The following is a 27,548-nucleotide window of genomic DNA, read 5'->3' on the forward strand; positions in this document are numbered from 1 at the left end:
TTGGCCTAAAATGGTCCTTCCACGGGCGATCCTGGAGCTTTAGAGCGGCTCCAAACTACAAATACCAGCAGCTCCAGCACCGCTGAGAGGGCCCAGGACCCACCTCTCCTAGAATAAACCTCTCCGCTTTATTCCTGCAAGCATTTCTAAAGATTTTTGCTTTTCGCGTATAGCCATAAAAGCCCACGGCGAGGAAAGCGTTTTGAAACATTCTGCTTGGATTCGCTATTTTTTTTAGCCCCTCTTTTATTTTTCCCGTGGTGGGTGGGCCCTTCCTGCCTCAGAGTGACGGTGACAGAAGGACCCAGACCTTTAATCCTGTTTCGCAGCAGGTTTAACAGGAGAGCTGCTGCAGCAGCCCGGGAATGACCATGGAGAAAATCCTGAAGGCAGAGCTGAACACCAACATTCTGAAGGCCGTGGGCAGCTCGGGGGGAGGATGTATCAGCCAGGGCCAAACCTATGAGACAGACAGCGGGCGGGTGTTCGTGAAAATCAACCACAAACCTCAGGTCAGTGCCAGCAGATCTTTGACTACTCCTGTGGTTGCATGTAGAGAGGTTTTCGTTGTTAACAATTCGGAGTTTTGCACTTTCAGGCTGACTTTTAATTTTTCCAGCTTTCAGTGATCTTTTAAAAGCTGGATCTGTTTTCTATCCGGTATCAGCGCAGCAGGTTTGGTTAGTGTGAAATGAGGTGTAATGCGACGTGATAACCCTCACCCTCCTGGCAATTCCTGCAAAAAGGAGGCCACGCACAAAGCTGTCATTGTGGTACTTGGAGTTTGGAAAAGCCCAGAGCTGACTTTGCATTCACTGTGCTCTTTTTCATGTTCCAGTTGACAGGATCAATAGTGGGAGGGAGCAAACAGGGGCCAGTGCTAAAACTCATGTATTATCTTTAAAGCTGCAGAGGTTTCAAATGTCCCCGTTGCTTTTTGCATTTCTAGGAGTAAAATTCTTCAGGCCAAACTCTTGACTTTTCTATTACTAAATGGATACTCAGTTGCTTTTTCTAACACTGCAGTGCATCAGAAATTTGCATTATCAATATCAAAACCATCCTAAACTGCTGTGAAGAACAGCAGCTTTGCTTCAGAAACACAAAGCACAGGCTGAGTGTTTGTGCTGTCATCTCCATCAGTGGCCACTGACCTTGGGGAAAGGAAAACCAGTTTGAGGGTTCAGTCTTTTACCTCATTTAGCAGTGGCTACTTGGGGTTTTGGAGGAGTAGGTCTTGGGCATTATCCTCAGAGGTGCTGTTATACCTAAGTAGATTGGTGTCTCCATAAGCAGCTGGAAATCAGGGTGAAATGTGACATATCCTACTACTCTGGAATGAATTTAGGAAAAATAAGAAGTTAGGATTAAGGCACTCATGTCTCCCTGTGTGGACTGAAGCCTTGCTGCAGCTCTGTCCTTTTATGAAGAGGAATTAACTCCTTTTCAGTCTGTAAAGGGGTTGTTGTTTTCCAAAGTAACTCATTGCAGACATCCATCGTTTAGCCCAGGGATATTCTTATTCCTTGACAGGCTAGAACAATGTTTGAAGGGGAAATGGCAAGTTTGGAAGCAATCCAGAAAACCAAGACTGTGAGAGTTCCTCAGCCCATTAAAGTGATTGACCTGCCTGGAGGAGGAGCAATGTTTGCCATGGAGTACCTGAAGATGAAGCACCTCAGCAAGTATGTCCATACATCTCTTTGTACTGTGTTTTGGGGTATATTTTTGTATATCTTGCAGTCAGTCAGAAAACTTCATGAGCAGAGTTGCTCTGATCTCTCAGAGGTGGAGCTTCTCTCTGTCGACATCTGTGTTTGTTACAGATGATTTTGGTCCATTTTTCTCTCATGAGATTTTTCATGGAGTTTCTTTTCCCAGCTCATCAGGTTTCTTTAACCCTCCAGGCTGCTCAGGTCTTTTCTTTCAGTAGAATCTTCCAGTATGATTTAAGTCATGATTAAGTTAAGATGACATGAAGTTCCATTTCATCTGTCAGCCAACCTGAACTTGGAATTCAGGGGTCACATGTTCTTGAAAACAGGGTTTCAGCACTTCACTGATGCATCCTGGGCCATATGGGAACATTGTCATGCCTCTTCTGGCAGCTGTTTGTCCAGCCTGTATATTGTTATTGGGACAATATTGGCAATTCCACAGCCTCCTCAAATAGTCCATTCCAATCCATCCCACTGTTCCTAGGAAGGATTTTCCAATATCTGTCCTCAGTCCTCCTGACTGTGATTTTAAACCCATTATTTTCTCCCTATTCTGGGCATTAGAAGAAATTAGCTGGCATCCCTGCAGCTGCTGTTAAGGGACCTGTGGAATATTTAACTGGTTTTTAGTTGTCTGTCTTCAGCATTAAGCAACCTTGACTCAGTCCCTGCCTTTGGCTTCTTTCCAGATTTACCATTCCCACTGCTGTTCAGCTGATCTGGAAGGATAAAGCCCAATAGTTGATACCATGTTCTGTCCTCAGCTGATAGTGAGACTGATAAGGAAGAGCCCCTGATTCTCCTGCCCTCTCTGCTCCTGTTTATACCACCTTGTGCTCTATTTACCTTTCTTGCAAGAACATTGACTTATGTCCATTTTATTACCTGTTACAGCCTGTGTCTTCAGAGCTGTTGTTAAGTCACTTGTCTGTTATGTGCTTGTGAAGTTGATTAAGGTTCTATGTTTGCCAAAAATATCCTTGTTCATATTTAATTGAGGGGTCTTTTTCCCCTGTGACTTGTCTACTTCCAGTTTAATTTTGCTTTTCTTGATCCTACAGATATTCCTCAAAGCTGGGAGAGCAGATAGCAGAGCTTCATCTTTATAACCAGAAACTTGGAGAGAAGCTGAGGAGTGAGGGAAGCACAATTGGTAGAGTATTGATGTCATGTACTAAACCAAAAAGAGAGTAATTCCTTTGGCTGTGGTGCAGTGTTGCATTATAATTTTAATGATAATTAAAGTCAATAATGGAACAGTTTTGTGAACTGTGTCCCCCCTGTCCTGCTTAAAGTTATTTTGTCCACCTATTCCCTGAAATTAAGGTCTGTGTTTGCAAACTTTACCATGGAAGAGCTCCTAATATTTATTTTATTTTGTAGGAAAAGGAGCCGGTCGCTCTGAGTCCCAGTATGTGGACAAGTTTGGGTTCCACACAGCCACCTGCTGTGGTTACATACCACAGGTATGGTACATTCCATGGCTGGGAAAGCCGACAGGCACTTGGATGGGTCTGGAAACTCCTTGTTCCACTGGCCTCCAGCTTTGCTTTCCCTGTTCCATCCTGCCCAGGGGAACACAAGGACTGTCCAACACGTGTGCCTTGGTACAGAGCATGTGGCCAGCACGTGGATTGAGTGAGAGTTTGAAATGATGGGGTGGCTCTTCAGCTTGGTGATACTTAATCAAATCATTATCCCTTCCCACACCATGTCTTGGTTTTGTTTTTATTCACCCCCTACTATATGGATCTCAAATGGCAAACCCCAGTGCTTTAGGAGAGCCTCATCATGTAACACGTCACATCAGACATGGAAAGGGCTCTCAGAGATAATTCCACCATTTTCTGGCTCTGCACATGCCAGGATTTCATTCTGTGGTTTAACTGATTGAACTTTCAATATCTCAAACTCTTTGCTAAATACAACTTTTCACCAAAATAGAAACGAGTTACCCGGTAAAAATGAACAAATATTTCTGCATTTCCAGAAAGGTTTGAAACATGATATGGAACAACAGACATGATCTCACCATAAATCACCAAATACCTTAAGAAAATGGGACTGAATGAAAACAGCCAGAACCTCAACTTCTGTCTCATGTTAAAGAGAGCCCCACCTAAGTGAGGGAGAAAGCAGCATTCCCCAAAGAACAACCAACAAAGCACCTCAGGACACTGTGCGTTGGTCACACCGACATGGTCCAGGCCATTGTGTGATCATCAAACATGGATCTCTAGCTATTATCAACTCTGACTGCACATGTATTAAAATTGTGTGTCACAAACCTCTGTGCTGGATTTTCCAGGTGAACGAGTGGCAGAGTGACTGGCCATCCTTCTTCATCCGTCACCGACTCCAGGCTCAGCTGGATATGATTGAAAGGGACTATGGAGACAGAGAAGCCAGGGAACTTTGGTCACAGCTGAAAGTACGAACCATGTCTTAAATCTGTTGTTTAGAACGTCAGAAAATGTGCATCAGTGGGTTTGTAAAGGTGTTTTATAAGAGAATTACCTTGCTTAGGATGAGCAGTGGTGAGTGGACAGTGGGTCCAACAACACTGTCAGCTGAACAGGATTCCTGTTGCTCTTTCATTTTTTATAGATAGTGAAAATAAACCTGTAATTCAGCACTGACATTTATTTCTGATAATGATAAGATGTTAAATCCTATCTAAGAGCTTGATGTTACAAACTGGGTGAGATTCTTCTGCCTGGACAGGTTTTTTTTACATGGTCCAGGTTCACAGCCAGGCTAGGTCAGGCCATGCTCTACCCTCAGGGATCACCAGGGATGTGTTCCTCTGCAAGCTCCACCTCACAAATTTATTCTTTAATTCTGCTTCAGTGGTGTAGATGTTTCACTGCTGCCATTTTTGCCACTGAAATGTTTTAATTTAAACGACATTCATTTTATATTTCTCTGACAGCCAACACTGTCCACGTGTAGAAATAATACATTAGTATTAGGTGTTGATACTAGACTGTGATAAATGCTTTGCTAAGCTCTGTCAAGAACAAATCCAGAATATTTATTACTGGCAGTCCAGGTTTGTGCTTGTAGCCATCAGCTTCCCAGGCACTCCATGGGGGCAGCATTTGGCCAGCTCAGACTCTTACATCCTACAGTACTTTATTTTATGTAATATTTTCTTCATAACGCTTTAATTGTTGCCTGCTTGTTCTTTTTCAGCCAAAGATTCCCGAAATGTTCTGTGATGTGGAAATCGTTCCCTCTCTCCTGCACGGGGACCTGTGGGCCGGGAATGTGGCTGAGGACGAGTCCGGGCCCATTATCTTTGACCCCGCCTCCTTCTACGGCCACTCGGAGTTCGAGCTGGCCATTGCCGGCATGTTTGGCGGCTTCAGCAGCTCTTTTTTCTCTGCCTATCACAGCAAAATCCCCAAAGCTCCAGGATTTGACAAACGAAACAAGCTGTATCAGCTCTTTAATTACATCAACCACTGGAACCATTTCGGGACGGGGTACAGGGGCTCTACCCTAAACATGATGAGAAAACTCCTGAAGTAACCAGGTAGGTTTGAGAAATTCTGACATATTCTTTTAGGAATGGGCAGCCCCTGCTCATCCAAAGTACCACAAACTCGGAATTGGTGGTGAAACACCTGACATGGAATAGGCTTAATGCACTTCTGAGCCTCACTAATTAAGAGCAATTGTGTAATTTTTAACTTGGGCACTAGTTTCCCAGCACAGATTCCTCCCCTGCTGAAGGAAAGGGCTGTAATGTTTGTGGAGGCCCCACTGGGTTGTAAAAGCAGCAGGACAGTCAGCCTGACTCTGCTGTCTCACCTCACAGCTGCTGTTTTCCCACAGTTGTTCCACAGCAGCATCTTCCCACTCCTGCTGCTCCATCAGCAGTTTGTTATGGAGAGCTGCAGTTGTGGGACTGTGGTGCTGGAAGTAACAATGAGTTCCTTACTGTTCTGTTTACTTTTCTGTCTGTGTTCCTGTCCCTTTTCCCATGAATATTTCTATAGTCTTCCCTTTTCCTTTCCTTTCCCATGACAAGTGTCCTAATCCAAAGTTCCAGTCAGATTCTGTGAATCTGAAAACATTCTCTTTTTGATTTAAGGAGCAGATGAGGCCCTTTGGCTGCACTTGCAAACATATGTAATTTATAATATTTCTAATATTTAATTTAATGTAATTTACTCTCAGGCTTTTGTTTTTCTCTTGCTGTGAGAATTCCAGTGGTATTTCCTAAAAAAGGATGTCTAGTTCCTTGGTAATTAACTGTATGATCAGAAGTGGGTTGTTACCACCCGAGTTTGATAACATTTCATAGGTTTAGTGTGATATTTCAGTGTGTTGTACTACAATAGTAACATATGTAAATAACTTTGTAAAAAGACAGCAAAATGTGGGAGGGAAGCTCCATATTTTGGTGACAAGAAGCACCTGTGGCTGCTGGATTGGTCAGTGCTTGATGTATTTTCAGTTTTAGAAGAGGAGGTGCAGTGGGCAAAGCTGGTCTGTTGTGCCCCTGCTGGGTTATGGAAGGAACAGTGTCAAATCCACTGGCTTTGTGAGGGTTTTGTTGTCCCTCACTGCTTTATTTTTACAGAAAACGTGGGCAGTGGGAATTTGGGGAGGAAACTGTTCAGCAAAGACAGTGGTTACGATGTGAGCTCCAGTACATTAGTGAATCTGTGGGGTTTTAATGGGAGAAAGTGGTAAAGAAAGTAAAAGTAAGTGCAGTTCCACAAATATTGATGTGAATTAGAAGATTTGGCTAAGAATGACCTCACTATTTAGGCTTCTGACTGTTGTCGTGACAAGTACTAAAATATAATATTCAAAATGCTAGAATATGTTTAGATTTAGACTTTTTTGCACTTCAAGTGGTTGTGCTATAAAGATTTCATAAAGTTTAAAGTTCGATGTTGTAATTGGTACAGTTTGAAACAATGCACTTTGCTCTCTGTAAATAGGGTACAAACAGGGAAAAATTGTTACTTCCTTCGAATCAGGGGAATCTGTCACAGCTGGTTATAAAACTTAATAGAACTGGAACAGTGGAAAAGTGGAATAGTAGAGTTAGGACACAGCTGGAATTGTGGCTGATGGCTGGAAGGTTTGGGAAGGAGCAGAGTGCATGTGCACTGGTGTTTATGGATGTGAACAAACCCACCTGTGTTACACTGCTGTGAACTTAAACTTCTTCTCAAATAAAACACTTGCCTTGCAGAAACCAGGTGTTTGGTGTACCTGTCTGGTGACTGTGGTTCGTTTCAACGAATTTGAGCCTGAAGATGAGGTATTTGGGTGTGGATGGAGCTGCTGGATACCAGGAAAGGGCAGCTGCCTTCCCGACATCCTGGCCAGGCTGAAGTGCCTCCCTGCATTCCCTGTACAGTCAGTGGAGCTGTAGCTTTCAGGGTTCAAATGTTGTTTCCAGAATTTTGGGAGGTTTAGGTTGTTAACCAGGTTAATGTTGTATGCAGTGTCTTGGTGTGGGTTGGGTGAGGAATGGAGGCCATGGATAAATAACAGGACCATCCAGATGCCTCACCTGCTCCGTGTGCAACCCATGTCCCCATCCCAGATCCTTCCCCCTGTGGTCCCCATCCCTGTTCCCTTCCCCAGGGGTCCCTATCCTTGTCCTCACCCCTGGGTCCCCCTCCCTGAGTGTCCCCGTGCTTGGGAGCCCATTCCCATGTGCCCATCCTTGCTGCCATCCCCAGGACCCCACAGTTGGGTGTCCCTGTCCCTGGTGAGTGCTCCCAGGCTGAGTGTCCCTAAGGTGGGTGTCCCCAGGGTGGGTGTCCACAGGCTGGATGTCCCTGTCCCCAGTAGGGGGGATGTCCCCAGCCTGGATGTCCCCAGGGTGAGTGTCCACAACGTGGATGTCCCTGTCCCCAGTAGGGGGGATGTCCCCAGCCTGGATGTCCCCAGGGTGAGTGTCCACAACGTGGATGTCCCTGTCCCCAGTCTGGATGTCCCCATCCTCGTGGGTGTCCCAGGGTTGGTGTCTCCAGGCTGGGTGCCCCTGTACCTGCTGGGTGTGTCCCCAGGGTGGGTGTCTCTGCTCAGTGTTCCTGTCCCCAGGCCAGGTGTCCCTGTCCCCACGGTGGGTGTGTCCCTGTCCCCACGGTGGGTGTGTCCCTGTCCCCACGGTGGGTGTCCCTGTCCCCACGGTGGGTGTGTCCCTGTCCCCACGGTGGGGGTGTCCCTGTCCCCACGGTGGGTGTGTCCCCGCAGCTCCCCGCCCCTCGCTCCGCGGATCCGCCTCTCTTGTTCCCTGCCGGCGCCCGTAGGAGGCGGGAGCAGCGGCGGCGCGGGGCGGGCCCGGAGCGGCCCCGGGTGTTTGTCCCGGCCATTGATTGTCCCCCCGTCGCTCCGGGACGGGCGGGGAGTCCGGGCAGCGCTCACTCTCCGCGGGGCTGTGCCCGGAGTCCCGCGGGGCGGACGGCGGGGGAAGGCGGCAGGACCGGGCGGGGCCGCGGGAGGGACCGCGTGGTGCGGCCGGGCGGGGAGTGCGGGGCGGCGGCACCGACCTGCCCTGCCCTGCCCCGTGTCACCGCACCGGGACGGGATGGACGGAGCGGGGCCGGGGCCGGGGCCGGAGGAAGGCGAGGAGCGGGAGCCCGGGGCCGTCAGCGAGAGGGGTTTCCTGGAGAGCTTCACCGAGAGCCGGGAGGTCGCCGAGCTCATCGCGAACCTCAGGGGCGTCTTCGGGGAGCTGGTGACCCGGGAGATGGCCGTGGAGCGGTTCGTGGGTAAGGACGGCATCCACAGGGCGTGCTATTGCTAAACACCAACATTTTGTTGTGTAAAATCTTCTATTATGTATTATGTTGTTATTGCTGATAATCAAAAAGGTGCCAAAACTCTTAATTTTTAGGTCATTGATAATGCTGCAACTTTATCAACAGGTGGTTCAGGCTTGTGTTTTTTGCTCGTTTTGTTTCCCATCCTTTATTACCTGGTATTTAGCCACTATAATTAAAAATCTTGGTCTTAGATCTCAGAAATCAGAATTCCAACTCCTATTTTGCCTCCAGTTTCCTATTCAAATGCAGGCTGTAATTCAGTTAAAGTTTATATGTCTATCAAATAAAATACTTTTTGTAGCTAATTACTTGTCAAAACATTCACATTTTGCGCTTTAAAGTGGCAATTTAATATTTTTGCTCTTCTGTTTCGTAGGAAACGTGAGAGGTTTTGAATCCATACAGATCATGTATTTTTTTCTGAGTGGAGGTAACTTGGATCTGATTTTTGTGCCACCTGATGAAAGCTGTTCTGTCCCCAGACCTCAGCTGAACCTGGGAGGGCTGTAATTAGGTGCCTGCAGGGGTGTCCTGGGTAATCAGCCCGTTACAAGGCACATCTGTCAGAATATTGTTGGGTCAGTATTCTGACCAGGTGATTTGCAAAAGTTAATTCAGCACTTTGTGAATTTACAAACTGACTCTCGCAGACTCCCAGACTCACATTTTGCAAATACTTCTGCAGAGAGTGGTGAAATTGCAAAAGCTTACAGTCAAAATATTGATCCTGCAGCTGTGTTTTTGACAAAAAGAAACCAGGTAAGCAAACAATAAAGCAGAAACCGCAAATTTAGAGATTTGAGCCTGCAGAAGTTCCTTACTAGCGTTGTATTTGATTGACTGAATTGACTGTTCCATCTGAGGAGGCCAGTGATGAACATGTAGCTGTTCAGATAGCAGTACCCAGAACACTCACATTCTTTGATCATTCAGTGTCACAGGTGAAATGTCAGGTTTCAGTGGGGTAGAAAAAGCCATTGCTGCAAAAATCTCGGTGTCTGAGAGGCATCATCTCCTCCAGCAGATCACCCTGCTGTGCCTCTCTCTGTGTCACATTGTGTGTGCTGTCTCTGGGTATTTAAATTGAATTTGTGAGCTTTTTGCCTGCCTGTCATTGCTCAGTAAATACAGGCTCAATATACTTAAAACTGACAGGTACTGTGCAGGTGGTTCAGTATTGGGTTATAATATTCAGTGTCCTCAGGTGTCATTTGATCCTTCCTGGGCAAAATGTCCCAAATCTGTTAAGATTGTGGTCACTGTGTGGGCTGGAATGCTGAAACTTAGGGAATACCTTTAATCTGTGTGCAGGGAGCACAGTGATCATCCATTCCAGATGGGTTTAATGCAGGTTCACAAAAACTCTGGGTGCTCAATTTTTGGTGAACCATTAGAAACAGAAATTTGGGAAACAGTTTGGTCTGCAACCACAGTTTTGTAGGTAAATGAGGAAAGATCTCTTCTGAAATAATAACGTTAGAAGAACTTTTTTAGCTTTATTCTCTTCAGCTTTTATATTTAGGGGTTTATTTATGTTGCCAGGCTGGGATCTGGGAAAAGAATTTGCTGTTAAATTCCATTTCTGCTGGAAAGCTGCTGCTTTGGGCGTTGGTGGAATTTGTGTCCACCAGTTCTGCAGTTTGTACACAGCTTAAGGCATCGTTAATTAGAGTGGGAGGTTAGTGAGGATGAGGAGCTCAGGTTTCCCTCTTGATGGCATTGTGGTGTCCCAGTGGAATTGCACAGGGATACTGCTGGATGGTGCCTTGAAAGTGGGTGTGCAGTGTCATCCACTGGTCAAGTGCAGCACTGTTGGAGTTGAGTCACACCTTCAGTGTAAGTGTTGATGTGTAAGCCAGAGAAAAAGGACAGAGAGTAAAATGGTTTGAGAGAGAAACAAATGCAGGGAAAGGAGAGGTTAAGGAGGTTTTAGTTTTCTAATTGAAAAGCTGTTTTCTGACCAAATAGATAAAATATCCCAGGACATCTCCAGCGCAATGTTGGATCGCTTGATGATTTCTCCTGGAATCCAGTTCTCATTTCTGTAGCTGATTTTTGTTGATTCTGGGTTTAAATTGAAAAGCTTTTGTGTCTAAAAACCCTGGCAAGTTATTCCTAGTTTTTTTTCAATATTCCATTTCAATTTGTCCTTCCTTGAGTCAGTACCCAAAAGGAAGAGACCAAAAGAGAGTGAGTGAGCAGTGACAGAGTAAGTGAATATTCAGGGATGTGAATAGTTTTGAGGGGCACAGATGGGAGTAGCTGCAGTTTGTGTTTGTCCAGGTTAAAATTTGCCAAGGGTTCTTTGTTCTTTGCTGAATAATTCCCTGTATTTCAAAATAAAAATGTAGCTCTCAGGGTTGTGAGGAGGACCCTCAGTTGCACAGTGCTGCTGTGTGGGGTGTTTGTCTGCTGTAGTCAGGGAGCTCCCAAGAAAGAGGTGAGAATTTTGCTGTGCCTGTGCCCTGTGTGAGTGCAGATCCTTTGGAGTGGAACTGCAGCTTTAGATACATTCCAGGCTTGGGAATGGCAGCCTTGGGGTGACATCCAGTGTGTCCAGGGAGCACTGTTTTCTAACTATAGTTGTCTGACTTTTCCACCTCACTTACAGGTGATGGCAGCCCAAGGATACAGGAATCTTAAGCTAAAGCTGTCCAGAGTCAGGGGGTATCTCACAGTGAATGCCTCTCAAAGCCTGTCATTTGCATAGTTTATTACAGATGTCTTTTTCATTTTTCAGGTATAATGGACAAGTACCAGGAGCAGCCTCACCTTTTGGACCACCACTTAGGTAGGAATGTCATCTTTAGATAATTTTTGTGTATTTACTTGAAAATCTGTTAAACTGTAAGATCCCCGTTTGTATTACGAGATTGATGTGGCTGTATGACTTACATTATAAGTAATTATTAATTACTAACTCCTTTACTATTAGAAGTGTGAAAAACTGTAAGTGAACTGCATGTAGTCTCACTGTTTTTCCTCTCCTTTCATAGAGGGGATGATGAATTCCTTGTTGGATATAGCACGGGACAAAGACTCTCCTCCCCCTCTAGTTCACCTGGCTTTTAAATTTCTTTACATCATCACAAAGGTAAAGAATCCCAAATTCATCATCCTGTAACTGAAATGTGTAAGTGACCAATATTCTGTTTGTTATTTTCAAAAATAGTAAAATAAATAAATGTCTGAGTAATGTGATGAAATATTTCAAGCTTGACTGTGAAACATAAGCTCTCTTTTTTTCTCATTTTTCACAATGTTTGTGATAGCTCTTTTTTTTTTTTTTCATGATCCAGAATTGTAAACATCAAGGTCTGAATGCAAAAAATATTGCAGGCATTGAGATACTGAGTGATCAGACAAGAGTCATAATGTTGAAGAGTAAAATATGATGAAGAATTAGATGGATTGTGGAACTTCCATCCATGCACAAGGAAACAGTTCTGGACTGTGAGGGCTGAGCAGTGGGATAGGTGGCTCAGAGAGGTGATGGGGTCTCCATCCCTGAGGTACTGGTCACTCTGCCCTGGGTGACCCTGCTTTAGGAAGGTTGGACGAGACAATCTCCAGAGCCCCCTTGTTTTAAAGTTGAAGAATTAGGATTTCATACATTCTTAATAAGTTTGTAAAGACACAGACATCTCAAGGTGTTTAAGACCTTAACTCGTGCCCTTACTCTTTTTATGACACGAGGATCCTAACCAAGAAATTCCTTGGGGAGGGTCTTTCCTTTCCCCCAGTAGGTGATGATGCTGGTTGGGTCACTGAATTCTGGAACTTTCTGTTGCAGGTGAGGGGGTACAAACGTTTCCTCCCCCTGTTTCCTCACGAAGTCCGGGACCTGCAGCCTGTTCTGGACATGCTCGCGGAGCAGAACCCGAGGGATTCCGAGGTGAGGAACTTGCTGTGCTTTTTATGGCTCCAGGTGAGCAGTGTAAGAAAAAAACCTGGAAAAAAGTGTATAAAGCAGTGATAGACCCTGTCAGGTGTTAACTGAGCACGTGGATTTAGTGTGAAACCATCATCTTGTCAGAGGAGAAATGCCTTCCTGAAGGAGAGGCCTTTGCTTTCTTCCATGGGGTTTGTTCCAAGGATTCAGAAGCAGTGGAGGTTGGGTAAAACCTGTCACCACTCATAGACTGATGGAAACAACAGTAATGAGAAGGGCAGTGAGAGATGTTGAACCTCCAAAAGGAGTAACTGAAAAATCCTCTTCCTGCTGTGCACATCATTAACAGTGCTGGTAATTTAGCTTGAAGTCATCACAGTAAAATCACAGGAAACAGAGGTTTTAAGTTTTCTGTGGTTTTTTTTCTTATTTCTTGATGTAAGTAGGCTGGTTTGTAAACCTTTGGGTTTTGTCAAAATTGGTAGAACTTCTGTGTTGGTAAGGAAACAAAGATTAATTTTGTTTGATTTCATAAAACATTCATCCTCAGGCCCTCAGATCTGTGGGGGTTGGTTTGGGTTTTTTTTTCCCTTTTCTTTTGAAAGGAGGAAGGTGAAGATTGGAGAAAATGTCACAATTGTAGCACAAGGCCTGAACCTGCCTTTTTACAATATATTCCTGAGTGTAGAAAAATAACACAGAATTTCAGATCTTTTTCTGCCTGTTTGTAGTTTGAAAAACAAAGTGACACCACTTCATTATGTGTTCTGATTTGAAAGTTTTATTTGGCTGGGAATGTTGTGGGCAAGAATCCTGATTCTAAAAAATACTTAAGCAAAGAATTTTTAATGGATTTCATGGATTGAGGTCATAGAATGTCTTGAGCTGGAAGTGACTCATAAGGATCATTGAGTCTGATTCCAAGATGCTGTATTTCATATTCTTACATTTTTGAATAAGGAAAAATCAGAATTCCAGAGGGCTTATTAAGATAGATGAGTTTTAAGATAGATCATGGTCTGTTATAAGTAACAAAAATCATGGATTTGAAGACAATAATTGCATTGCTGCTCTAAATTAAAGTATTTTTTTAATAAACACCATCAGTTCTGACACTTTGCTGCTGTAGTTGTACAGCTTTAAAGCTTGGAAAAAGTTCCTTCTTGTCTGTCTGTCTCTCAGAGCTCATCTGAAGTTGTTTCAGTAAACCCATGACAGCAATAAATAAGAAATTAGGAAGAAAAGCATATTTCTGTTTATATTTGTGACCGGAGGCACAGACAGGCTGAGGGAAGGAGGAACAGGAAAATGGAAACGTGCAGTTTTCCATGGAGAAGGAAAGAAACCTTCCTAGATTTCAGGTGTGGGGAGGGGAGTCCATTAATTTTGTTACAGTTCTGCTGCTTGGGATCACTTGTAGTTCTGAAACTCTTTGGAGTTTCAGGACACTCATGTTTGGAGTTTTCTCTTCATCATCTTTGAAAGTTCCTTGGAAACAGCGGGTGGTTTGTGCTCCCGAGACTTTCTTGGAATACCTTCCAGAAAATGGAGTAAATACTTTGTTTTACCATTCCTTTCCAGACCTGGGAGACTCGTTACATGCTCTTGCTGTGGCTGTCCATGATCTGCCTGATTCCTTTCGATCTGGCCCGTTTTGATGGAAACCTTGTTGCAGAGGGAGGGAGGGCTCGGCAGCCGACCATGGATCGCATCCTGGAAATAGCTAAAGTAAGGAAAATGCCTCTTGTGATGCTTTCAAACCTGTGATACTGGGCTTCACATTTTGATATTTAATAAATAATATTCTGAAAATGATATTACTTAAGAGTATTTAGAATATATGTCCATGGTTTTGTGTCTAATCTGCAAAGAATTTCCCCGTACGTTTGGAATCTTCAGTCTGTTGTTTGCTGCTTTAGTGACAGGTGAGACTGTTACTTGTTTTCTCTGATGTAATAAACTACCTTATTACGTGTGAATGCCTGCCTTTGAGTATGTTAGTGGCTTTCAGTGTTTGAAAATGCCAGTGAGCTTTTGCTGAAAGCCAAAATCGAGGATTTTTAGAGGAAATCAGTGTTTGATCAGAATGATTAACTTTGGAAGCTGTGACTGCCTGAAGGTTTTTCAACAAAGTTTCACTGGGTGTCAGCTCAGGTGGTGACCTGTCATCCCTTTGAGGTAAAAATAGACAAGTCCCTCTCCCACAGGTACCCCAACAGCTCACACTGCTGACACTTGCAGGCTTTTGATTGTAGGCCAATGTGCCTGTGAGTTAAGGCTTCAGTAAAGGTAATAAACCTGCTTTAAAAGGCACCAGAAGGGGAGACTCTGCCTCAGATACAGTTTGTTAAATGGAAAAATTAATTTTTTATTACCTTAAGCTCAGTTTGTAATCACAGTAATGACATAATGTGTGTAATCATCATACTACTTGGAATCATAAGTATCCAGTAGTGTATTGTGTGCACTATTGTTGGTGTTAAATCTCCATGTGTGAATTCTTTTACAGTCAGTTTTCTTCTCCCTTTAGTGTTACCTGGTTGTCAGTGACAAGGCTCGGGATGCAGCTGCTGTGCTGGTGTCCAAGTAAGTCTCTTTTGTGCTCCTTGGCAGAAAGGAAAAGCCTGGCTCCCATTTCTCCTGCTGTTCCTTAGTCTGCTGTGACAGGGTTGGGAGGGCTGGAAGTTGCCAGCTGTCTGTGGGATGTTACTGTTGCTTGAATTGGATCCAACAAGTGTGTTTGTTGTTGGGAATTGATTTCCTCTGCTTGATAGAGGAACGTGTTTCTGTCACACCTGATGCAGATCTTCTCTGTCAACAGGATACTGGAGAAATTGCCTTCAGGGGCTGGTTTGGGCTACAGGGTTTCAGAGATCCTTGGTGTTGCTGCTGATTTTTGCAGGTTTTGCACTATAAATAGGGAATTGGTCTCTGGTATTACTGATAGTGCTTAAATTATGTAAAGGGAAATAGTAATGCTAGAATTAACTTTCTTAATTATCTCTCATTCAGAAAGCAATACTTCTGTTTTCTTAGCTTTTTTTGTTGTCAAATAACTCATCAAAAGGAACAGGTGTGGGATAGGGGAACTTTGTGATCCCACTGTTTTAACTTGATCCCACTGTTTTACATGGTTGGTGTTCAGGCTTGGGGACAATCTGTGACAGGTGTGTGGTTGTTCTGACATTTTTTTGCATCACTCCAGTAATACTGAATAAAAGAATTATTTAAACCACCAGGGGGGTTTATAAATTTGAATAATGAGCTCGTGTACCTCCTCTCTCCTGCTGCATCCGTGGAGAGGGTGTGGGTTGTGATGCACATGGAAATAAATGACAGAGACTGTGAACTGGGATAGCACACGTGTATCCCTTGTTTCGGTGTCTATCCCGGCCCCCATTCCCGCATATTCAGCTCAGGTTATGATGGATTTGGGTTTCCTTCCCTTTTCCGAGTCTCCAAAGCAGTAAAAGCCCCGGCCCTGCAGTGCAGCCCGTGCGCGCCAGGGGGAGCTGCTCGCACGGCTTTGCCGGGGCCCTGCGGGGACAGGGGGACATGGGACAGGGACGTGGGGACAGAGACATGGGATGTGGGGACATGGAACGTGGGTACAGGGGGACATGGGGACAGAGACATGGGACATGGGATGTGGGGATGGGGGGACACGGAACATGGGGATGTGGGGATAGGGGGACATGGGGACAGAGACATGGGACAGGGGGACATGGGATGTGGGGATGGGGGGACATGGGACAGGGGGATGTGGGGATGGGGACATGGGACAGGGGGACACGGGACAGGCACGTGTGGACAGGGGGACATGGGGGACATGGAACGTGGGGACAGGGGGAACACAGGATGGGGACATGAGGACAGGGGGACATGGGATGTGGGGACAGGGGGACATGGGACATGGGGATGTGGGGATGGGGACATGGGACAGGGGGACAAAGGACCTGGGGACACAGGATATGGGGACAGCAGGACACAGGAAAGAGGGACATGGGATGTGGGGATGGGGGGACATGGGGAACACAGGACATGGGGATGTGAGGACATGGGGATGTGGAGACAGCAGGACATGGAAGACAGGGACATGTGGACATGGGGGACACAGGGACAGTGGGACCTGGGAACACTGGGGCACGGGACGTGGGGACGTGGGGACACGGGTGCAGTGGGACAGGGTGACATGGGGACAGCAGGACAATGGGACGTGGGGACAATAGGAGAGGGAGACAAACCACCCAAACCATTCTATGATTCTATAATTCTATGATCCTAATTAGTTTTTGCAGTGATTTTGGAATGACTAATTAGAAGTTGCTTTTCTGGGATCTTTATGTATCTGCAAGGATAATCTGCCTTGTCACAGGTTGACAGAAGCAGAGGATTTGAGGTGACAGCGTGACACAGAATGAATTCTCCTTGAGCATTCATATGAGCCTTCTTCACTTCCTAGAATTCCAGAAAGCACCCAGATTAACCAACACTAATAAACTATTGAAGCTACACCCAGTATTTGGGAGCCTTGTCAAATAAGGGTGACAGTAATTAAAAAAGAGTCTTTTATCACATTATACTTAATCAAATTTGCACTTCAGAGTGTCTATAAAACTACATTTTGAGTGGGAGGCTTTATACAATAACCTGATTGATTGCAGCCTTGTGTTCAGCAGAACTTTGTGTTTGTGCTCAGCCCTGAGTTTCGAGGGGATTTTACCAGTGCCCTGCACCCCACCTGGGTCCTGTGCAGGCACCTCCTGTCTGCAGTTGTCTCATATTGTCTTCACCCTTATTGACTGAATTAATTGTTATTAGGAGTAAATGATCACAACAAATAAAGTGATAGAACACATTAGGCTGGTTTGAGTACCACGTGTGTAAAGCTGTAATGGCACTGCTTAGTGGACTTATAATTATTTAGTTTATTATGAAAACACCATTTTCAAAATAGCCTGATGATTAAAATGCTCCACCAGGAATTAGAAGACTGACTCCAGGAAGGCCTTTCACTGCTTTCACATCCCCAAACAGTTTTTTAATGAGATGAGGTCACTGTGCCATCTTCCTGGAGCTGGACTGTTAGTTGGGTGGGCAGGAACACAACGGTCCTGGGACAGATGGAGAGATAAGATACAGGAGTCTGACTCTGTAGCATTTGAGAGGGAAAGTCCCTGGGGAGCAGGAGGAAGTCTGGGTTCTTACTGGTGCTCCAAGGAGTTATGAATTCCAAGTGAAGTTTAGGAAGATCAGGATTCAAGGCTTCCTGTTTTCCAGAGTAAGTTGCTTTTCATAGGGTGAAGAAGCTGGAGCTTGTTTCGTGGATTCTCCTTTCTGCCTGCTCAGTGAGGGTTTGCAGTAGGAGGAGATGAGGCTGATCCTTATCCTGCTGTTAGTCTGGAGGTTAGGGCACTCCTTTGGGAAAGAAAGATTTAAACTCCTTTGGGCTGGGAAAGGGTCTAGGAACCAGCTCATCCACTTCACAGGTCACTTCTCTCACCTGTGCCCTTGGGCCAAAGGCAGCTTCATCCTTGGTGTTCTGTCACAAAACAACCCTCCTGCAATTCACCCTCCCCAAATCCTCCTTCTCCTGCTTAACAGAACAGGGACTGGCTTGGAAGCCAGTCCATCCCCTGTGCTCACTGTTCCCATGTTCTCTGTCAGTCTCTTGGTGCAGCTCCCCAGTTTCTGGGGGTGTGGGAAGGAACCAGGTCCCGACTGTGCACATCCTCTTGAACTGCCCTGAGCTGTGCTGGGTGGGCTTCCCTGTGTGCCTTGTTTCCTTTAGGTGCATTGACAACAAATTTAGTCTGAATCCCTGCTGGAGCAGGATCCTGGTTTGTAGGTGCCAGGGCACTCACTGAGAGAACTGAAGCTGATGCTTGGCTGGTGCAGGGGATGGCTGAGTGTAGGTTTACTGAAGTTTAGCCATGATGAACCTCTTTTTTTCCCCATCTCTTGACCCACCTAGTGTTAAATAGCAGGTGTTTGACCTTTTCAGATATCTGAAAAGCCAAATTTAGCCCCACTGGTTACTCATTCTAGGCCTGGCTGATGGCAAAAGGTGCAACAGGGTCCCACTGCTGATTTGCACTGATTTTCAGATTTGCAGAATGGCTGTTCTTGGTGAGAATGGTGGAGAATCCTCATATTTGTTTCAGCTTTTTAACAATTCTAATGGAAATAACTTTTATCTGGGACCTTTGGAAATTTTGTTACTTTAGAATTAAGATAAATCTTTAGGATTCAAGTTTTAGGTGGGTTTGATGTGAAAGCAAAATTCTGGGCCTTGCTCAGAAGCAGAATGGCTAAACGTGGGATGTTTTGGAGCATTCCCACCCTCAGCAATTTGGGAAAATATCCACTGGATAATTGTTTTCAGGAACTACAACCACTTTGGATAGAAGGAAAAATGGTTTTTATTGAGTTGTCATAAAGTCAGTAACTGCAGTGTTTTGTGTTTTTCTGTGACAGGTTTATTGTTCGCCCTGATGTCAGGCAAAGCAGGATGGCAGAATTCCTGGACTGGGTGCTCTCCATGTTATCCAAATCCTCCTCCCAGACCATGGAGGGGACTGTCATTGTGAATGGCATGCTCCAGGCCCTGGTAAATATTTCCTTGGAAAGACAGATGATTGGTTTTATGATCAAAGGATACTGTTATGGTAGTTCTTTGATGGCAAATGCACAGAGAGGTTCCTGGTTATTAAAAAAGCAGAAATTAATATACAGCTGGAATCTCCTCCACAAAAGTTTGGACAGTGTAACTTCCCAAGTATGTATATTTTCTTTAAGTTGTCTTGTCATCACCAAATGAGAGTGAAGTTACCAGTACTGAGAAATAACTGTCAAAACAGGGATTTTTTTTTTCTCTCTGAACAAAACCTTTGACATAAATTAGAAACTGGGAACTGTACAGAATGAAGAGGTTAGACTTCTGCTATAGCAGTGATCTCTCCTGGACTTTTCAGAGCTGGTAACCAAAATGCAAGGGATGCTTTAAAGTTGTATCCGTTGTTCTGCAACTAATATACTGTTCTCAGTAGTTTCAAAAAGCCACACTAAATGTGTTGGTGTCCTGCTACTCTGAGTGAGTTTTTTGTGTAATGCCCTTTCCTTGTGAAGTAACAGTGGTGTATGATTCAAAAGAGCTGAATTCTCAGTTTGGGTTTAAACTGTACCTGCCACGCATGGGGGAAAAATCTGCAATACCTGAAGCACTGCTCTGTGGCAGCACTCCTCTTGTACATCCTAAAAAGGTCTTTTAAAAAGCTTTATTATTGTAGTTTTAGAAGTATTTTAGAAGTATTGGTGTGCATTTTGAAATACTGGGATGACAGTTCTGATGTCTGTGGCAGCTCTGATGTCCGAATATATTTGGGTGGAATGGGGGAGTTTGTTGTACCTTCTTGGTTTGGTTGCTGACCAAAGCCGAGGCAGATTCCTGTGTGCAGCCTTTACACTTGCACAGGTTTAAGGATTTGCTGGTGTTTGGACAAAGTTTTAATAGTTTGCATAAATTTGCTGCCCTTTCAAACCAGTTGCTAAGAGGACTTGTGTGCAGTGTGACACTGAACATCAAAGCAAAGCTCTGCAGTGAGGGTGTGGGGTGTGGGGGTTTTTTTGTTTTCTTTTTTTTTCCCCCCCCTGTCGAGCTCTTCCAAATAAGAAGACAGGAGAAATGTTCTATATTTAGACTAACTGAGGAGCTGCTGCTCCAGCAGGAGGAAGCGTTATTTGTGTGCACTGCAGCGTTTCCAAAGGCAGAATGATGTTTCATCATTTTATTGTCAGATCTGGAAAGGGAGCCGGCCTGGTTGCCATCCCGGGGCGTGATGAGACCTGCAGGATGTATAATGCATTAGTGTTTTGTCGTAATTCCTTTGAGTTTGGCTTTGGCTCCATCCACCTGTTCATTAGTGCTCACTAAGCGAAACAGGTGAATACTCAACAAGTAGAATCGAAACCAGAATGTGATACAATAGACCTGGGAGCAGAGCCTGCTGCCTTGCTTTTGTGGGACTTCTTTTTTTTCTTTTTTTTTTTTTTTTTTTCCTCTTCACAGCTCATAATTCCTCTTCCAATTGGTAGATTTGAGCAGGTTTTTAAAGCCTCTTCTTGCATTCAGTCCTCAATTTTTCAGTCACTAAAATGTAAGCGTGAGTTACATCATTAGGGAATAAAGGTTCTCAGAGTGGTATGTTTGTACTGAGTGTATTAAAAGTGTATTATGTGTGTGGCTTAAGAGGAGCAGAAAATACTTATTTCAAGAGTTAAATATTATAAAAATATTTATAAATAAATATATATAAACATTTCATAAATATTTATGTATATACAAATATTTTATATTTAACTCTTGAATTCCTATTTATGTAAATTAGGAATATTTATATATAAATATATAAAAATATTCCTAATTTACATAAATATACATATTCTTTGTATTTTAGTATTAAGAATTTTGTGTCACACTTGTAGCAACAACGTTGTTAAAGGAAAAAATATCAGCTGAAAGTAATGGTTTAAAGTAAACTTTTTCTCTTAAACATGCAAGATTCTAACTATATAATATATATTATATTTATTGTTATTTACATACATTTTATATATATAGTGTATATATATTATTATTGTGTAAATATACACATTCTATGAATGAATGCATTATATGGTATTTATATTATATATATTATATATATATTACACTATATATATTTATATTATATTTATTCTCTAAATAAGCACATATTTATTCCATAGGTAAGCACATATTTATTCTATAAATAAACACAATACACTTTAACATAACAAGTGATCGCTGAGTGTGTAAAGTTTTACACATCCTCATGAGGGACAGCTAAAACTTGTGTCAATAAGCTTCAAAATTCTTTGCCCTTGGATTCCTCCAGGAATTTTTTACTTTATGAACCAAACTGAGCTGCCTGGGCATTTGTCTCTGAACAAGCAGGAGAAAAAAAAAAGACCCTTTTCCAGTTTCTGGTCAGTGCAGCGAGGCGGGTTTCGGGAATGTGACAGGTTTCGGGAATGATGTAACCCAGCAGAGTGGGGATGAAAAGTCTTCCCCTCAGAGCAGAAGGGGGCTGCCCCAAACTGGGGGGGTTTTGGTCAGGTTTTGATCTGGTGCTGCTCATGGTCTGCGCTCAGCCAACGCCTCGGAGCGAGCTCGGCGCGGAAAAACCGCTCGGAAAAGACACGAAACTGCTGCATTTCAATGAAGTGAAACTGCAAGTCAGGGACGCAGGAGTGTTGGCCGTGGTGCACTTTGATCTGCCTCCTCGTGGCCCCGAGCCCGCCGATCAGGTGTGTGCTGTTTCATCTCACTCAGCGTTCTGTGCAGAACGAGGCCGGCTGTTCCGCGGCTCCTGTCGGAACACGCACCCGGCATTACACGTTGTAATTCCACTGGGGCCGCCTTCTTTTCTTCTTTTCCCTTCCACCTGTCGTCAGTAACAGGCCATTTCCCAACAGGGGGGCACCAGCAGAGTGACACTGTTTCACATTCAGCTTTTCAAACTCTTTTTGTGGCAACTAACCTGGCAATTTGGAATTAAATCCCAGATTCTTCGTGCATTTAATAATCACAGATTATTAAAAAATCTCTACTTTTTTTTTTTTTTTTTTTTTTATAACATCTGTTTACTCGAAGGAAACTTCTCCCCTGTTTCAAGAATCTGCATTTTAAATTCTCTTGGTCTGGAGGTTTGCTTTTAAACCTGCCATTATATCAAACAGCTTTTTAGTTATCGCTGCAGGGCGCAGCACTCCCAGTTCTTGCGTGACAGAGATGTCATCACGTTGAGGTAGCCTTGGGCATTGAAACTTATTAAACCTTATTTGTTTTATAAGTGATTCAGTATACAAGTGTGAGTAATAATTAAAAAAAATAAAACGCCCTACACAGTGATCTGATGAAACTCGAGTCTTAAGAACGAGGCATTTCCCTGAGCTGTCTCTAATGCAAAGGTTATTTAGCAATAGCTACATGCTTATGTAAATTTGGCTCCAGGGAAGAAAGAACTCTCTAACTCCATTCTTTCAGACCCAGAGGCACAAAAATAGAATATTTCCAAATAGAATGTTTCCCAAGTCTCTGTATTTTTGGCATTCTCAAAGAATTGGCCGTGTTAGGATTGTCTGTTGGCATTACTTTTTTTAAAAAGGGGTTGTTGCTTAGTGGTTTGGTGATAAAGGTGTAGAAAAAGCAGTGTTGGTGAGAGAAACCAAAGTTCTTATATCTGCAGGTACCAAAGGCACTGACTCCTTCCTGATAATGTCATTTCTGTCCTGAGTGTCACTGAGTATTTGTTCTAATGTGGCCTTGTCTGACACTGCTCAGGTTTTTCCTTCTCAGCAGGAGTTTTGTGGTTTGTTCAAGGTCCAGCAGTTCTGTTGTCATAAAGCTGTTTCTTTTTCCTGTCATAAAGCTGTTTTGTTTTCCTGTCAGAATGTGTTACTGTCTCAAGCTGCTACATTTTATTTCCCTTCCAAATATTTAAAATCTGTGGTTTTGGGTCATCTTAAGATGGAAAGGGGATACTCTGTCAGCTCTCCATGTGTTGGTCTAAACTTCTCAGACATTCAGCTGATAAATAACTGAGGTCACATGGAAGGTGCCATCCTTTGGGTCCCCGGGCTGTGTTGGTGTCTGACATGGATGTGTTGTGGTGATGCTCAACACCCAAACACGTGTGTCCCACAGCAGGAGTGCTGCTTGTACTGGAGACAGAGTGAGAACAAGGGCTTTAACTAACCCATTTAACCATTAGCTGCACATGGAGGTAGGGAATATTTAATGCATTCTGAGTGAACTGAGGTTCTGACAGCATGTCCTCTCTCCTTGCACCCAGCCAGGAGGCAGGGATGGCTGATGGCATTCCCTGGGTGTTGTGTGGCTACCAGGGGGTGCTCCAGAGCAGTGCAAGGCATCATTTCCTGCTCTTCCCAGCGAGGCTGGAATTATCCTCCCAGTCCTCCACTTGGTTACAACCAGAGGGGAGATCCAGACTTGTGGCTCCTGCTCAGCAGGAAGATCCACTCACTCCCCAGCAGCCAGGCCACCCCTCGTGGTGATTTGTGTAGCTTGGGGAACAAGTCCTGGAGATGATCCCGACTGATAGACCTCCTGCAGGTCGGGCCCAAAGTGGGTTAGGCAGACAATTGGCAGGTGTGGTGTCTCTGCTGGGATTACTGAGAAACTGGGCTGTGTTTGCCTTACCCGGCGCTGTTTCTAAAGCAGAGCCAGACCTGACAGTCGTCATTGCTTGCACACCACTGATTTTCTCTAATTTGTAGGTGGCTTAATTATTTATAAGAGAGGGAGTCACATACTTCTCAACAGTTGAGCAGGTTGGGTGAGTTGTGTGCTTTGTGTCCTCATTAGGTGAGGAGCTCGTGGCGTAACTCCGGCTGCCGGGATGCTCCGACAGGCAGGCTCCTGGCTTTCAGCACTGGCAGCTGCTGACACCAGAGTGCCTGTGCAGGTGGCAAACCAAGCTTATTAATTGCTTTGTTTGTATCAGATTTTTGGAAATGGTGTGCCTTGGATATTTTTCTTCCTTCAAGGCAGGAAGTTTAAGCTGGATACTGCAATGCTGATTTGGCCTTTTCCCTGTATTTTTCCTGTATTTCCTATATTTTTTTTTATGTTTTCCATTCATGCATCTTGAACTTCTCTTGTTAGTACAACCCCTGTGAGCTCCAGGCTTGCAGGATTTTTCTGAGGCAGTAACTGTATTGTACATACCTGACTGTAGCATGTAGCATGTGCTGGAAGAAAATACACACTTTTTTCTTTCTCTTTTCCAAAAGTGCTCTCTTATTTCCTCTGGAAAATCTATCTGCTACACTCAAAAGTTTGAGAAATTTGGACTTCTGCATGCTTTGACTCATAAAGAAATAATGAAATCTTCTTTTCTTGTCTTTTCTACACTCAGAAAAAAAACCAAACCCAGACACTGGATTTCCTGCTGTGTTGAATATCTGAAGAGTAGTTCCCCACAGTTGGGCTGTTACATATTTAGTTCTGTAAAAATTGTTTTAAAAATGGCTCTTAAACTTCTCTGACACAGAGAAATACCCAATGTTTCACTGGCAGAAACACCAATAACCTGCTCCAAGGCTTCATCTGACCCACAGAGCACCTCCATGGGTGCAAACAGAACCTTCTTCCCTGTCAGACATTTTGCATTTTCAGCTTTGTTTATTCCAAAACCAGTGGGTAATGTGTTTTACTGATCAACAACCATGTAAATATTAAGTCCCATTTTTTAAAAAGTTTAGTTTTTAATTCAAACACAGCAGCTACGGTGTCCTTTGGGTAATTTTTACTTCCCCTAAAAATGTGTGTTGATAGACTAAAGTCCCTTAATCCACATCTCAGTTGATATAGAGTTGTTGCTATGATGATTTTAACATCTGGAAGGATATTACAAATCGTTGTAGTTTTGTTTGGGAGTAGGTGTTCTGTGTTGCAAATAGTTTGAAATTTAGGTTTTAATGAAACTGCTGTGGGGAAACAATGTGTGTTCTGGCTGCTTTGTTCAGAAAATAATAGAAATGGCTGTGACATGGAATCTGCCCAGGTCACTGTGCTAAATTCACTCATAGGTGTGTGAGGCTGTTTTCTTACTTTTTTTTATTAAAGCATTTAAAAAAAATTCCTGTGCAGTATTTGAAGAGTTTTCTCATTTCCTGCTCTTGTGTTGGTTGATTCCTTCCCACATCTCGCTCAGAGGTGGCACCTTCAGTTCTGTTTTTCCTGGGGAGTCAGTCCTGTGAAAACTCATGGAGAAATTCGTAGGAAGGTGCCAGAATTTAGGAACTGTGGAAGCCTGAAAACGTGTTGGTGTCTTGAGGATCTGTTCCACCTTTGCAGGGTGCCTTGGCTGGGTGCTGAGCACAGTGGGAGCAGACATCCAAAGGCCTTTGTGCAGGAGCATTCCCAAGGATAAAGCTACTTCTTTGCATTGTCACTGCTTGAGGAATTACACTGTGCTTTGTTTGAAAATACTTGAATATAATACTAAACATTTGGAGGCAGCCTGTGTGTGTGTGCCTTAAAAACTGTATTTGCTGTTCATTGGGCTGTTGGCCAGCGAGGAGAAGGAATTGTGAGAATGCAGGGATGCTGCTGTGTCTCCAGCATTCCTGGCAGAGCATGTGGAGAAAACAATGATGGGTTTTAAAGCAGAACACAGGAACAAAGTGATGAAGAAATGAGCTTCTGCATGTTTCAACAAGGAGGTAGAGAAATTTCAGAGGCGCTCCAGATTTGTTGTACCAAAGGTTTGGAGGTTTTCTGACAGCTTTTCTTTGGGCTTTTTAGCACAAAGCAGAGTTTTGTTGTATGCCAGTGAGAAATATTTGTATTTTCTTTAACACTGACGTGGTATATTGCTAAAAGCTGTGCCACATTTATACATTTGTGTTGGTATTTATTGGCTGTTCTTCTGGGCCTGAAGTCCTTCTGTAGCGTTGCTGCTTTGTAAATGTCATTTTTAAGGGATTCCCTCACCGTTGCCTGCATTAAAATCTTAAATACTTCCATATATAATACCAAATTCCCACATATAGCTTGTAGTGGAGCTGATCAGCAGTGCTAATTTGGGATCCTGAAGTGCAATTTGGTACCAAACCAAGCCAGGATGGGCACACAGCCCCGGGGTGTTTTTCTTGCCCTGGTTGCTCCCAGCCCCGCCTGCAGCGCGGGAGGTGTGTGTGTGTGTTTGGTATGTGTGAGAAACTGTGGACTTTTAGGGGAAGTCTGTTCTTGTTTAACTCCCAGGCATGTTTACTGAGGAAGATTTTCCTTCTGGTGAATGCCAGAGCAAGGGCAAACAAGTGCCTGAGCCCGGGAGTTTTGATGCGCGTTGGGAGAGCAGAGGAAGCGTTTAATGTGTCCTTTAATGTGTCAGGTGTTCTCTCAGGTGCTTGCAGTCCCTTTGTCTCTCTGGGGCTTGATCTAACCGGGGTATTTAATTGTAGAGAAGATGGTTTTGGAAACTTGGTGCTCTTTGCTGCACAAATCCCTCAGCACAGGAGTTAAGTTGGACTGTTGGAGGTGTATTTGCAGAGGTTTGCCCTCCCAGGTGTCTGTAGGTGGTTTAGGCTCTCACAAGCTGTGACTCCTGTCACAGGGACCTGAGTTGGCCCAAAACTGGTTACTTTTATTTTTCTCTTTTTTTTTTTTTTTTTTTTTTCCTTGTTATTTTTAATTCTCTTTTTTGGCCAGCTCAGCCCCCTGAGCAGTTACCAAGAAGTGTAACTGCACCCTGAGACTCTTTTCCTTTTATGCAATTTAAATCAGCAAACACCACAGATTATTGCATGAACAATAAAAAGTATTTTAAAACTAAATACTTGGTAAATCATGTTGTAGAATCTCTGTATTCTCATGTCTGTTTTCCCTATTTCACTTGCAGGCACAGCTGTTCAAACATGGCAAGAGAGAGGATTGCTTGCCATATGGTAAGTTTGTGATATCTTGATTTCAGATTTTAAAGCCATTGCAATCAAAAAGGGAAAGGAAGATTAACCTGGTCATAAGTGGTGCTGTAAGGAGTGAAATCAACAGGGAAGTGATAAAGCAAGGGAAAACAAGGGGAGCAAAAGTAGAGATGACTGTGAGGGAGGAGCAGATGCCACCAGGGAATGTTGTGTTGGAACAGCACGTCCGAGGATTTGGCAGGTGATCACATTGGCCATTGCTGTAATACAGGAGCTGAACATGGAACATACAACCTGTAAGATGTGGAAAATATTTTTAAAAATTCATTAGAGCATTAGCTAGTTTTATAAATATTACTGCTGAAAATTTTGCAGACTCTTCAAGTTTAAACTTAAGCACAGGGTTTCAGAAAACCCAAGAACTGGTTGTGTACAGGACCCAGCTGGAATTATGTCAGGATACTGTTGGAATAAAAAAAAGGTTTTGGTGAAAAGAGATTGTACTGGATGTAATGAGGGATAGACAGGTACCATAAAGAGAGCACAGAGGGTTCTGAACAGTATAGGTGCTTGTTGGATTTATGTTCATCTCGTGGTGAATCCTGGAGTATGGTCAGAACTGACTGTAATGCTCTTGGGTTTTATTGATAGGCAGGGAAAGATGGT

The 27,548-nt window shown here is 43.8% G+C and overlaps 2 protein-coding genes across 3 annotated transcripts in view; both read left to right on the plus strand.

The window, feature by feature from the left end:
- Positions 1–264: 264 nt before the first annotated feature.
- Positions 265–7,172, plus strand: FN3K (fructosamine 3 kinase). 2 transcript variants are annotated; one of them, XM_051797559.1, is made up of 7 exons: positions 265–512; positions 1,534–1,685; positions 2,780–2,871; positions 3,102–3,184; positions 4,027–4,149; positions 4,914–5,256; positions 6,934–7,172. In XM_051797559.1, the coding sequence occupies exons 1-6, from the start codon at positions 366–368 to the stop codon at positions 5,250–5,252; spliced, it is 936 nt and encodes a 311-aa protein (XP_051653519.1). In that variant the 5' UTR covers positions 265–365; the 3' UTR covers positions 5,253–5,256; positions 6,934–7,172. The 2 variants fall into 2 exon arrangements, with proteins under 2 accessions (XP_051653519.1, XP_051653518.1); XM_051797558.1 differs by lacking the exon at positions 6,934–7,172 and having other exon boundaries at positions 330–512; positions 4,914–6,922.
- A 597-nt stretch (positions 7,173–7,769) lies between these two features.
- The window catches only part of TBCD (tubulin folding cofactor D), a 116,765-nt gene continuing 96,986 nt past the window's right edge, over positions 7,770–27,548 (plus strand). The window contains exons 1-8 of the mRNA XM_051797474.1: positions 7,770–8,464; positions 11,259–11,309; positions 11,515–11,612; positions 12,312–12,413; positions 13,992–14,138; positions 14,941–14,996; positions 18,888–19,020; positions 26,858–26,903. Coding sequence (XP_051653434.1) covers positions 8,281–8,464; positions 11,259–11,309; positions 11,515–11,612; positions 12,312–12,413; positions 13,992–14,138; positions 14,941–14,996; positions 18,888–19,020; positions 26,858–26,903 — 817 coding nt within the window. The 5' untranslated portion in view covers positions 7,770–8,280. The remainder of the gene's footprint in view (positions 8,465–11,258; positions 11,310–11,514; positions 11,613–12,311; positions 12,414–13,991; positions 14,139–14,940; positions 14,997–18,887; positions 19,021–26,857; positions 26,904–27,548) is intronic.

Source organism: Manacus candei, unplaced genomic scaffold, assembly GCF_025592945.1.
Source record: "Manacus candei isolate 608988 ecotype Guabito, Panama unplaced genomic scaffold, ASM2559294v1 h1tg000047l, whole genome shotgun sequence".
NCBI lineage: Eukaryota > Metazoa > Chordata > Aves > Passeriformes > Pipridae > Manacus > Manacus candei.

Coding starts and splice junctions, on each gene's coding strand:
- FN3K (XM_051797559.1), top strand. CDS start 366: ATGACCATGGAGAAAATCCTGAAGGCAGAGCTGAACACCAACATTCTG. Junction 513..1,533: donor AAATCAACCACAAACCTCAG/GTCAGTGCCAGC, acceptor ATTCCTTGACAG/GCTAGAACAATGTTTGAAGG. Junction 4,150..4,913: donor AACTTTGGTCACAGCTGAAA/GTACGAACCATG, acceptor GTTCTTTTTCAG/CCAAAGATTCCCGAAATGTT.